The sequence below is a fragment of the Microcebus murinus genome, chromosome X (genome assembly GCF_040939455.1).
Source record: "Microcebus murinus isolate Inina chromosome X, M.murinus_Inina_mat1.0, whole genome shotgun sequence".
NCBI lineage: Eukaryota > Metazoa > Chordata > Mammalia > Primates > Cheirogaleidae > Microcebus > Microcebus murinus.
The window spans coordinates 35,277,982-35,290,946 of record NC_134136.1 but is presented as its reverse complement, the minus strand read 5'-3'; the positions used below and the strand labels follow the sequence as shown (position 1 = coordinate 35,290,946).

General features: G+C 49.7%; 1 protein-coding gene across 2 annotated transcripts; it reads left to right on the top strand.

Annotated features, from left to right (window-relative positions):
* The first annotated feature begins 468 nt into the window (after positions 1-468).
* On the top strand, positions 469-3,716 carry RIPPLY1 (ripply transcriptional repressor 1). 2 transcript variants are annotated; one of them, XM_012751110.2, is made up of 4 exons: positions 469-684; positions 1,606-1,681; positions 2,293-2,357; positions 2,915-3,716. In XM_012751110.2, exons 1-4 carry the CDS (start codon positions 551-553, stop codon positions 3,162-3,164), a joined length of 525 nt encoding a protein of 174 aa, XP_012606564.2. In that variant the 5' UTR covers positions 469-550; the 3' UTR covers positions 3,165-3,716. The 2 variants fall into 2 exon arrangements, 1 of the variants encoding a protein (XP_012606564.2); XR_012915949.1 differs by lacking the exons at positions 469-684; positions 1,606-1,681; positions 2,293-2,357 and adding an exon at positions 2,432-2,511 and having other exon boundaries at positions 2,915-3,027.
* The last annotated feature ends 9,249 nt before the right edge of the window (positions 3,717-12,965 follow it).

The following is a 12,965-nucleotide window of genomic DNA, read 5'->3' as shown; positions in this document are numbered from 1 at the left end:
TTAATGGCGGCCATCTTACATCAGGGCCAGCCCTGCAAACCTATTTGGGGTTTGAACTGAAATAACCTGTGAGTCCTTCGCTCTCCTTAGTGGGGTCAGCTGTCTCTCCTTTCTGGGAACTGGCTTTGCCAAAGGCCTGTCCGTCCAGCCCTGTGTCCCTGATAACTCTGTAGTGTCGGGTGCTAATGAGCTCCCCTCCTTCCCCCCTTGGGCCTTGCTACTGCCTGGGGAATTCACACAAATGGTGTGCAATTTGTCCCTTCTGTGTTTTTCTTTCTGACTTGGAGTTAAAGCAAACCCCTCGCCTCCCACTGACACCCTGTTGATTCAACTGGGAGAGATTTCACACCCAGGAACCCAGCTCCCCCTCCCTGACCCCCTTCCCTACATCTTCATCTCCCCGCCCAAGTCCCCCCACCCTTGTACTCCCTGAATAATTTATGAGTCCAGCCAGGGCTTATAAAAGGGTCTCCCAGAAAAGGCCAAAAGAGTGTGGAAGGTTCTGGGAAATAGGAGACCCCACAGCCTGCCTGGCCTTGGCCCCCTAAGGATGGACTCTGCCACTCATACCGCTGTCACCCCCGGCCCAGCCCTGGCCCTCGCGCAAGCCCCCCTGGCACTCCCTGGCCTATTTAGCCCAACGCCCCTGCTCTCCTCTGGACAAGAAGTGGACGGGAGTGAAAGGTAAGTGGAACTTGGTCTTTGGCAGCCTGAACTGAGGCTTGAGGGCTTCCTGGGAGAGGAAGTGACATGAGGCTTTCAGAGCATGCTTTTTCGCTGTGAAGGGGGAAAACAGTGGCCTCGTAGCCCTCCGTTTACATTTCTGGCTGGAATATCTCACTGGCTTTTCACCTCAGTGACCTCTCTGGGTGGCAGGAGGGGACTTGGGGACAGTAAGCATTGCCAAAGCTGAAGGCCAAGCAGCCAGTCCCTCCTGTGCCAGGCTGCTGAGCCCACTGAGGCAACACAAGGAGAATGCCATGGAACCTGGGCTTAACATGACCTGGACTGCAGCGGTGAGGGTGTGGGGGAAGAGGGCCAAAGTCTAAAGAGGCCCTTGACTGGGGCATTGCTTTTTTCCAGACACCATCATGTTCCCATTTGCTCGTTTACTGCCCCTCCAAGTCCAGTGGGGACACAGTAGGTGCAGGAATATTTCTGGCCCTTTTCCCCAGCCCGGGAAGATGGTAGGCCTCTGAGCTCTACTTCTTAAAGCCACATGTAGGAGGCAAGACATTTTCTGCCTCACTCCCATTCATTCCTCCAAACGTTTAACCTTCAACAAACATTGACTGAAACAGCTACTGTGTGCGGACATTGTGCTAGGTGTTGGGGATCCAGATACGGATCAAACATATCTTTGAGCTTAAGGAGCCCAAAGACAAGTAAACAGACAATTACAAAACAGGGTGATAAGAGTAATGATAACATGGCCGAGCCCGAGAGGAGGGGCATCTGGCCTGGCCTGGGCTCAGGGGCCTTGGGAAAGGCTTCCTGGAGCAGATGGCACTTGAGCCAGGCCTTGGGGAGCCCTCTTTTATTATCTCAGGGGGCCATGTTTCAGTCCCTTCCTCCATGGACTGACCTCTCTCCTCTTTGTCCTAGAGGAGCTTGTCACTGGAGGCCCTGGCTGTCCTCCACAAATGACCCTCCAAGGCAGGTGAGGAAGCTGGTGGATTTGGTGAGTTCGCGCCCAGGTGACACATATTCACATGGACATGCAGCCACATGCATTCACACTGATCAGGTCCCTTCCCAGAGAGCCCCTCGACCTCAATCCAGGGCTGCAGATCTGGGAAAGCATCCTCACAGCTTTGCTGATATTCGATTCCCACTGCAGCCCTGGGAGGAGGGCGCATCTGAGGTTTCCGTGGCAATTGGGAAGATGAAGAGGTTGAGGCTCACAGTGGGCAGGGGATTTGGGCCCCACAGCCAGCGTGGGGCACTGCTTCTCGACTCTCAGCCTCTTGGCACATTGCCCTCGTGCTCTCCCACCCCCTCCCTGAATCTTTGCTGCTCCAGTAGAACTCTGTCCCCTGGCCAGTCTCCAAGCAGGTGTTGGAACAGGGGCAGAAAGCAAACAACCCCCAGGACTCTGTCCACTTGTTTTTCAAACAGAACCAAGAGAGACCCCCCTGTTGTGAAGTGGGTGTTGGGGGGGGCAGGTGGACCCCAGAGATGTGTAAGGTATCTTCTAGATCGTCTTGCCTGTGGGTTTGCAACCTCTGATATGGAGGAGGAGGTTATCTGGCCGTGTACTTTGAGCCACATGCTAGCTTTTGCTTTGGACAGGCGGCTGGTGGGGCAACAGCTGCGGAGGTCACCAAGGCTGACTCCGAGTTCCATCACCCTGTCAGGTAAGCTTCTGGCACCAAGCTCCAAATCTGACATGAGTCCGTTAGCTCTTTGGATCCTCCTAACAGTCTTGTGGCGCAGAAGGGAGGCACTGCTATGATTGCTGTTCACAGAGGAGAAAACTGAAACCCAGAGAGGTTAAGGGACCTGGCCAAGGTTGCTTTCCCTGGAAGCAGTGTCATGACCCCCAAGAATGAGGCCTTGTGGTTGGGACAGTGAAGGAATCCTTAGAAGGAGATGGGACAACAGAGCTGACGAATGCTTGGCTAGAAGCCTCCTGGGGTGGGCTGGGAGGTGGGCGAGGGGGGGTTCAGGGCCAAAATTGAGAGGTGCTGGGGCTGGGGCACCCCGACAGCTATAGGCCCACCAGGGGTCACCTGCCTGCCTGGGGCTATTTGTAACAATTCAGAAGGTTCTGTTACAAAGCTTGCCCTTTCTTTCCTTCTGACCTCATTACTGCAGCTGGGTTGAGGGGCCAGCTTTGTTCCTGGCCCTACTGGCTCCTCTGCACACATGAGGCCTCGTCTAAGTTAGGCCCATGTCTCTTCTCTGTCCACAGGCTCTTCTGGCCTAAATCCCGCTCCTTTGACTACTTGTACAGTGACGGGGAGATCTTACTGCAGAACTTCCCTGTCCAGGCCACCATCAACCTGTATGAGGACTCAGACAGCGAAGACGAGGAGGAAGAAGAAGAGGAGAAAGAGGAGGCAGATGAAAAGGGGCCAGAAGAGTGTGCCAGGGTACCTGGGTCCACACCACACAAGGCCACAGCTCATCCCCCTTCCCTGCCCCTGCCCTGTCCGAACTGAGGCAGCAGTACGCCTGGCAGGTTTCCATGGGCATCGATCAGCCAGGAGTCTCCGGGAACAGCTTTCTGGATGAAAAATTGGGTCCTCAAGCTGCCCAGCTCACCCTGACTGGCCTGTGAGCCCAGGCCTCTGGCATCTCATTGTCTGGGCTGCTGTTGTGTTGACAGCGGGAGGGTCCTAGGAGCTCTAGAAGGGGGAAGACCTGGTTTCTGAAGCCCCCAGGAAGCAGAGCAGGACAGGGCATGCCCTCGCAGGGGGAAGCAGTCACCCCTTCGGGCCTTTGGGCTCTGCAGCCTTCCCAGGTGGCCGTGTGGTCCCGTCTCCCCATGTAATGCCCGACCTCTGGCTTCGCCTCCAGAAACACCAATACCAGAGCCAAGAAAAGCCGGGGTGCCTTTCTCATGGGTCTAGCAGGAAGGGAAGGGGCCATCTGCAGAATCAGGCCACTCTGGGGGCCCGCCCCCTGTTTCACCTACTGTCCACTGTAGTCTGTGTGTTGGCGTAAGATGAATCAGAGGAAAAATAAACTGGATGTTTGCCTTTTTCTTGGAACTGTGCTGATTTCCTAACTGAACTCTGCCCATGTTGTGAAGCCGTGGGCAGAGGGTCAGAGACCAGGTCAAGGCCAATTCATTGCTCTACCTGAGGTCAGTCCACAGATTTTTCTCCATGGGGGTTGCAGGGCCCAGCATGGGGCCAGGTCCTTTCCATTAACGTGTGAAATCACACTTGATTAAACTTCAAGGACAGCTTGGAAAAGGAACAAAAAGGCTCCCAAAGGGCAGCTTGAATGTTGAGAGTAAAGAATGGGAGTTGGGGCAAGGTGAGAGGTACAGCCTCATTTGAGCCTCAGAGAAGATTGTGTGCATGTGAAAAGGGGGCTGCTGAGTCCTAACAATCTCATCTCTTCAATTCCTCAACAGCTCAGACCCTCATGCTGACCCTGCCCCAATTACTCTCCAACTGATTATCTTGTTCCCAGCATGCCCCTTGTAACTCACCCTCCACACTGACCACCGATTACACCATGTTGTGCCCTTGCCTCACCAATAGTCGGACTTTATTTTTTTGTCACAGACCCCCTTGAGAATCTATGGCTTCTCTACCCAGAAAAATGCATGTGTACACACATACAGTGCTGGGTATTCATAAATCAAGTCCTTAACTTGATATCCTAGACCAGGGGTCCTCAAACTTTTTAAACAGGGGGCCAGTTCACTGTCCCTCAGACCGTTGGAGGGCCGGACTGTAGTTTAAAAAAAATTATGAACAGATTCCTATGCACACTGCACATATCTTATTTTGAAGTAAAAAAACAAACGGGCGAAAACGCCCGTATGTGGCCCGCGGGCCGTGGTTTGAGGACGCCTGGCTAGACTTCCAACAGTCTGTTTTGTGCCTGTCGCCAGACTCATCTCTCAACACTCGAAACTTACACCGCATACCCTTGCATGTGGCATGATTTCTGACATCCCTGTGGCTTTAAACCTCTGTCTGGAACGCCTTCCCACTTTTGCATGCCTGGTAAACTCCCATGCAGCCAACAGAACTAGCTCAGGCACCCCCAGCTCCCCAAGTCTGGTGTGGGTGGCCCCATGCCACCAGTGCCTCCCCTACCATGGCACCTGCCTCCTTCCTGTGCAGGGAGATGGGGCCGCGTTTGGTATTCCCGTATGACTTCATCAAACATGGCGCCCTGCCTGGCACAAAGGAGGTGCTCAGAAAATGTTGAAAGAGAAAAGATTCACAGGTCTTCTTAAAGCAGCTCTTGGTAGAACTACCACTGTCTCCCCACTTGTCGCCTTCCCAGCTTAGCTACAAAGGGGACAGGGTAATACCATCTTATTCAGAAGCAAAATGGCCATCTTTCTTTCCCTCATCTCCCCAACTTGAGAGAAGTTGCCTCACAGTTCTGAGCCCTAGCTGGGACTTCCCTGAATTGGACACAGCCGTGAGTAGGCCACCAAACCCATGCGCTGGTGCCATCTATTGGTCAAAATGTAACCTTGTTCCTTAATTAAGGCTGCCAGGCAGTGGACCTTTGACTATTTTAAGTCCGTTAGTCCATGCTGTTTCTGCTGGTAAGTAAAGTGGAATTTACCATATTTACCATATAGCTGGGCCTATACCATACCATAGGCCCAGCTGTATGACCCTGGGCCAGTTACTTAGCCACTGTGAGCCTCAGTTTCTGCATCTGTAAAACGGGATTAATAATGATACTTCCTCTCAGGGTGGTTGTGACAATTCAATGAATTAATATATGTAAAGTACTTAGCATAGCCCCTGGCATGTCATAAAAGCACTCAATAAACACTACGCATAGTAATAGTAGTCATAGTAGCTGCTATTATCGACTTTATAAAAGAAATGAGCATATAGGCTAGAGTCAGCTAATGATTTATTTAGCCAACTAACGACTGATTAATCAGTCATCTCCTCTTGATCTCCCTGGCACCATTTGATGGGCTTTTGTGGTGTCTGTTCTCATTAAAAACAAACAAACAAGAACAACGACAAACCCAAACAAAACAAAAAACAGAGGTCAAGTGTGGCTTCCTGGACCACTCTTTACATTCGAATGGTAGCTCACAGGTTTTAGGTCCCTTTTTTCCTAGGACAGAGGTTTTAAAACTTAGTTTTTTGTGCTTTAGCCAGAAAACTCATCTTTTTGAATTACATGCAGAAGCCCAATATACAAATCAAATAAAAATGGAGCCACCCTGGTGGAAGCCACAATAGGGGGCCCAGAATTCCTACCCTGGTGACCTCTTTGCCTTAAACCAACTCTCTCCACCCCCTTCTGTGAGGTACCGGCCCGGATTGTGAGAAAGACAACTTGGAAACCACCGTCCCAAGTGTTAAACCTGGATTGATCTGAAGTCGAAGGGGGGATTAATTCGTACTTTAAAATGTCCAGTGTTCTGTTTAAAATCCTTGTTTGGGGTCCTAAGCTGCCAGCATTTCATCTTTGCAAACTTGCTCCAATCCTTATACCATAGGTGATAGGGATTTAAAATCCTTGGAATCCCAATATCCTTGGTTTTAAGGTATTATATAGCATAGAATTACAAATCCCTAAATCCCCAGGGATTTAATGACCTTGGAGCAGTAATTCTTAACTCAGAATGAGATCTTCTCACTTCCCAATCCCTCCCCCTCACTACGCCTGTGGGGCTGTTTACTGGGCAGACATTTTGTCTGACTTTCCTCTCAGTCCCTTGTCCTGAAATGGCTTCCAATCCTCCTCCCCATACGTGGTTGCTAAGTGACTGGAATACACTGTTCTGACTAATCAGAGCCCAGTGTGAGTTACTTTGTCACCGATGTATCCAATCCTTGTACCAGCTTCAACTCTAGTGCACAAATTCAGGAGAAAAATCTCTCTGCAAAACTCAGAGTCCTTCCTCCAGCTCGACCTAGCTGTCCCATCTCAGTGGCCCAGCACTGATTTCCTCTTGTTTCCCCCACCCAACGGCAACGGTGAGAGGGCATGTTGCTAGGGTGAGGCTGCATTTGAGCTGGGCCTTGAAAGATAGGCACGCAAGAGATGGAGGGAGAAAAGCTTCCAGAAACAGGCAGTAGTATAAATTCCTTCATTAAACAAATTTTTATTGGGCACTTACTATGTACCAGGCATTAATTTTGTAATGATTAAGAGCATGGGCTTTGGAAGCAGAAATACCTGGGTTCAAATTCCATATCTGCCACATGCTTGGCTGTATTCATAGGCCTACCTCCTCAGTGTCAAGGTCAGCTCTCTGCTCTTAACCGTTTCACTGCAACCTCTGTGGTTCTTTATTATATCACGCCTCCACCCCACACAGCACATGCTCATTAAAATAGCTGCCTATTCTCCTCTGCCTCTGGACATAGAAAGCACCATGCCCTACCCAGCAGGTGTTGCCAACCCCCACCTTGCACCCCCTCCTGGCACCAGTACCGCGTGACTGTCTAGTGGGTAGATATGTCGTCTCCTTTCCTCCCTGGTTCCCTGTTTTTTGTTGTTTGGTTTTTTTTGAGACAGAGTCTCACTCTGTTGCCCGCGCTAGAGTGCCGTGGCATCAGCCTAGCTCACAGCAACCTCAAACTCCTAGGCTCAAGCGATCCTTCTGCCTCAGCCTCCCGGGTAGCTGGGACTACAGGCATGTGCCACCATGCCCGGCTAATTTTTTCTATATTTTTAGTTGTCCAGATAATTTGTTTCTATTTGTAGTAGAGACGGGGTCTCGCTTTTGCCCTGGCTGGTCTCGAACTCCTGACCCTGAGTGATCCTCCTGCCTCGGCCTCCCAGAGTGCTAGGATTACAGGCGTGAGCCACCATGCCCGGTCCCTGGTTCCCTGTTTTAAAATGGTGGCCAATCCTCCTCCCAAACAAGGTTGTTAGGTGACCTGAGTTCACTGTTTTGACCCATTAGGAACCTGGTTTTGGTTTCTGGGTTTTTGGGTTACCCCCAGTCGGCAAGGCTTGCAGCAGCCTCCACGGAAGTGCACAAACCCTGGTACAGAAACCAGCAAAGGGTGAGTAAGTGGTAGCTACAACACCCACTCTTTGCCAGGCACTTGCTACTCATGTTACGCTCATCGCCTTGCATGGTACTGTAGTCACAATAATCCTAGAGATGGGCACAACTATTAGCCCCACTTATGAATGAGAAAACTAAGAGTTAGGCAGGCTTTTGTACCCGGGTTTGCACATTTGCATGGAGGTTTCTACAAGCCTTGCCAGCTGACGGTAAACCAAAGAGACAGGAACCCACGCCAGGCCCCTGACTGGTCAGAACAGTGAAGTCAGGCCACCATTTTACAACAGGGGACTGGGGAGGAAAGAAGACAAAACTGTGTGCCCACTAGATGGCCACAGAGGCACAGTGTGAGTGGTGAGTAAGAAGTGGTCACATCCACTGGGATGGCAGAGGGGGCTTTCCTCTGTCCAAAGTAGAGTAGGCAACAGGATAACTAGGAAGATAAGAGTCTTTTTTTTTTTTTTTTGAGACAGAGTCTCACTGCGTCACCTGGGCTAGAGTGCCGTGGCGTCAGCCTAGCTCACAGCAACCTCAAACTCCTGGGCTCAAGCAATCCTCCTGCCTCAGCCTCCCGAGTAGCTGGGACCACAGGCATGTGCCACCATGCTCAGCTAAGTTTTTCTATATTTTCAGTTGGCCAATTAATTTCTTTCTATTTTTTGTAGAGACGGGATCTCACTCTTCCTCAGGCTGGTTTCGAACTCCTGACCTTGAGCAATCCTCCCGCCTCAGCCTCCCAGAGTGCTAGGATTACAGGCGTGAGCCACCACATCTGGCCTACCCAATAAGTGTTTAATTCTTACTATGGATTGGGTGCAGGGCTAGGAATCTTACACTAATTAACTCTTTTAATGCAACAACCCTGAGGGATAGGTACAGTTAGGGAAACTGAGGCTTAGAGAAGTTTTCATTTTTTAAAAAAGTCTTGCCCCAAATCACACAGTTGGTGATCTGTGGCCCGTTCTAAATGCCAGGCCCTTTACACATATTACCTCATCGAATCCTTACAGCAACCCTAAAACATAAGTACTGTTATTACCCTTGTTTTATAGATGAAGAAACTTAGGTTCGAGAATCTGCTCAAGGTCACACAATTGAGCCAAGATTTGAGAGACGAGTTGTCCAAGGTTACACCGATAGCAAGTGGCAAAAGCGGGATTCAGGTCCGCCTGACTCCAGAGCCCTTGTGCTTTCAGAGGGTGAATCGACAGATTTAAGTAAAGGCTTAAATCTGTGGGAGGGTGAGGGAGAAGAGGTTTAAGTTCTGGCTGGAGGGAAGTGAGTCAGAGGATATGAAGAACTCTGGGCCAGGGGCCAGGAAAAGCTGAGGACCTCTGAAAGGTGTCACTGAGGGAAGGACATTTAGGGGCCTCCTGCCTGGCAGTGGCAGCCTCTCACAGAACCTGGGCTGGGAGCATAGGGCGAGCGGAAGTGAGGGGCTGCTGAGGGAATTTTGTTCCTGCTCCTCAGTGCTGGGCTGCCTCGGAATGGAAGGGGCCGGGGCTGGGCATGTGTCACTCTGGCTGAAACTGGGGAGGAACTCTGAGCTCTCCCGTGGTGTCCCAAGTACTGCGCTCCTGTGCTCCCCTCCGCGCACACTTTGTCCCCAACGGGGCAAGGGGTGGGGAATGGCAATCCTCCTGTATACAGATAAGAGACTGGGGCTCAAAGAGGTGAAGTGATCTGTTAGTCACACAACCAGCAAGTGGGGAAGCTGGGGGAGAACCGGGACAGTATATGACAAAGTCCTGGCTCTTCCTTACTAGGCTCCTCCTGGTCCCCTCCTCCTTCCCCCAGAGAAGCCCCGAAAGCCTGTCAGGGCAGGCAGCTGCCCTGGCTTCAGCCCACAGGGAAAGGAAGTGTATAAACTGTCCTACAAAGGCATTTCTGTCCACATCGTTGTGACACCTGAGGCCTGGGGCCAAGTGTGAGCTAAAAGAGGCTGAGGGCGAGCGGAAGAACCAGCTGGAGTCAGGCTGGTTCTGACTTCCAGAAATCCGACACCCCAAGGAGAGAACAGCCAGCTCCACGTCCCAAGCGAATCCACAGCTGCCCGTTAACAGCAGGAGACGCGGCGCCCTCTAGCGGCTGAGCTCTAAACCCACAGCGCTAGGCGCGGGATCAGGAACTCCATCCGCCCAGAGGATTCTATGGCCAGCAGTTTTTAGTGCCTGGTGGTTATGGGGACAGGCTCTGGAGTTAAATTGAACCTGGGTTCAAATACTGGTTCTATTCCTTGCTAGCTAAGTGACCACGAGAAAATTAGTCTCTAAGCCTTAGTTTCTTCATCTGTAAAACAGGAATGATAATAATACCAATTTTACAAGGTTATTATAAGCATTAAATGAGATAATGCATGTAAAGGCCTCAGCAGAGTACTTGGCATATTATAGATGTGATATATGCGTGCATTTATATTTATATACACACAATATATGGAAATATATTTACATATATATTTATATATAGACACTATCTGTAGTACATATGTACATATAAATATATATACATCTAATGATTCATTTTTGAAACATGCTATGTTATTAGTCATCACATCGTTGACTCCCTTGCCATTCCCATCTAGCTCTGGTAGGTCCCTGGTGCCCCCAAGCCTGATATCTTGCCCCAAGGGAGGCCCCGTCAACAGGGTCTCCTCAGGCTTGTGGGCAAGACGTGAGCGAAGGTACTTGGTTTTCTCCATGTACACTTTCAAGAATCTTGGACTGCACATATTTTGTCCTTTAATATCTTAGGAATAGAAGCTGGCTTTACAGAGGTGGTATGTTCCTTCTGCATTTTCGAGCAACTTTACATCCATGACCTCACTTGAATCTTTTAATACTCCCAGAGATATATTCTTATTTTTCTGTTTGTTTGGTTTTTTGGGGTTTTTTTGAGACTGAGTCTCACTTTGTTGCCCAGGCTAGAGTGAGTGCTGTGGCGTCAGCCTAGCTCACAGCAACCTCAAACTCCTGGGCTCAAGCGATCCTCCTGCCTCAGCCTCCCGAGTAGCTGGGACTACAGGCACGCACCACCATGCCCGGCTAATTTTTTGTATATATACTTTTAGTTGGTCAATTAATTTCTTTCTATTTTTAGTAGAGACGGGGTCTTGCTCAGGCTGGTTTCGAACTCCCGACCTTGAGCAATCCACCCGCCTCGGCCTCCCAGAGTGCTAGGATTACAGGCCTTATTTTTCAATAAGGAAATTGAAGATGATGACAAGGGAGCTGACTTGCTTGGGGTTGCACAGTAAGTCAGTGTAGGAGTCAGGACTAGACCCTAGAACCTTGATGTTGATTGAGTTTAATACTTTCCACCAGCCCCTGCGAATGTCCAGGGCCTTGAGCTCTGGCTAAATGTGAAGCACCTGTAACCCAGGACTTGGCTTACTTTTTTTTTTTTTTTCTCTTGAGACAGGGTCTCTTTCTGTTGTCCAGGCTGGAGCACAGTTACATGATCAGAGCTTACTGCAGCCTCAAACTCTCAGGCTCAAGCGATCCTCCTGTCTTAACCTCCTGAGTAGCTGAGACTACAGGCACGTGCCACCATGCCCGGCTAATTTTTTCTTTCTTTCTTTTTTGTAAACACAGGGAGTCTTGCTATCTTTCTTAGGCTGGTCTTGAACTCCTGGCCTCAAGCAATCCTCCCACCTCAGCCTCCCAAATTGCTAGGATCCCAGGTGTGAGCCACTATGCCCAGCATGGCTAACTTTTTTTTTTTTTTTTTGGAGACAGAGTCTCACTCTGTTGCCTGGGCTAGAGTGCCATGGCATCAGCCTAGCTCACAGCAACCTCAAACTCCTGGGCTCAAGCGATCCTGCTGCCTCAGCCTCCCGAGTAGCTGGGACTACAGGCATGTGCCACCATGCCCGGCTAATTTTTTCTATATATTTTGAGTTGGCCAATTATTTTTAGTAGAGATGGGGTCTCGCTCTTGCTCAGGCTGGTCTCAAACTCCTAACCTTGAGCGATCCGCCCGCCTTGAGCATGGCTAACTTTCGAAGACTACATCACTGCAGTCTGACAACCAACTTCCTGCTTCTACTGAGGCCAAGTAAATTATCAAGCTATGATTCCTCACCTAAAAGAAGCGGCAGCATGTTGCTGGGACTGGTGACCCAAAACAGCTATATCTCCAAAACATACCAAGAACACAATTAAAGGTTAGATGACAGGTTTGTGGAGAGGTGAACATTATTGCATGGCTGAGGAATTAGCTGCTGTCCTGTACTCACAGCCAGCTTGATTTAGCCACTCGTCTCCTGTTGGACATAACCATCGGGGGCTCAGAAGGGCAACCTTGTCCCTGGTCACCACAAAGATTGGGAGGTGTTGATGTGTATCATCAGCATGGGTCCTGATGGCAGCATCTGTTTGTAGGCACTGAAGGAAGCAGTCTCATAATAACTCAAAGCTCTCAGTGTCACTTGACGTGACTGTGGGAGCAGAGAATGCAGGCTTAACTGTCAGGACCAGAGGCTGTCTCCTCTCGTTCTAACACACTGGCAACAACACGAGCCCCGCTGAGATAACAAGCCATTGAGCCCAAACACTTCATCCCTAGCCCCCATGCGACACTGAAGCACTGGCAAGCTTGGCTCTGCTTAGAAGGGAATCTTGTTACTTCCTCCTGGAACATTGGATCTCTGGGTGGCACTGAATTTCTCTTTCTGCTGTCACTTGTTCTTTACTCTCTAATCACCATGGCAACCCAAGAGAGGGAGCCAGCATTGAAATCAACCCCTTCCCGCAATAGACATATGTAGAATGGTGAGTGTACTTGCCTCTAATATTACGGAAATGGAACATTTTTAATTCTCTCTCCATGTTTTAGCCTTGGTCCATGGTGGAGAGATAATACTTCCTCCTATAAATTGGGGCACTTGATATACCCCCTTGTTTTATCTTCTTGTATGGGAGTTTCTAATCTGATTGGTCTGAAATCAATCATTGGGCCATATCTCACCAGTGAGCAGGGCCATGACAGTAAAAAATGACACACATCTGTAACAGTATAGTTGGTCGCACTTAGTGCTGGATGATTAGGTCATGCCACATTTGTTCTTAAGACTTAAGCTTCTCAGATTCAGAGGGGACAGAGTAGCTTAAGCCGCATTTTCCAATCCATATTTTTTAACCAGAGAACCCAGCAACAGAAAGATAGAGAGGAGGACGTGGTTACCAAGCCTATGCTGAATTCTCAAATCAAGCTTTCATTAATATTTAATAAATATTTTGCTTACTCTTCTATTGCCCCTTGTCCATATAGCTTC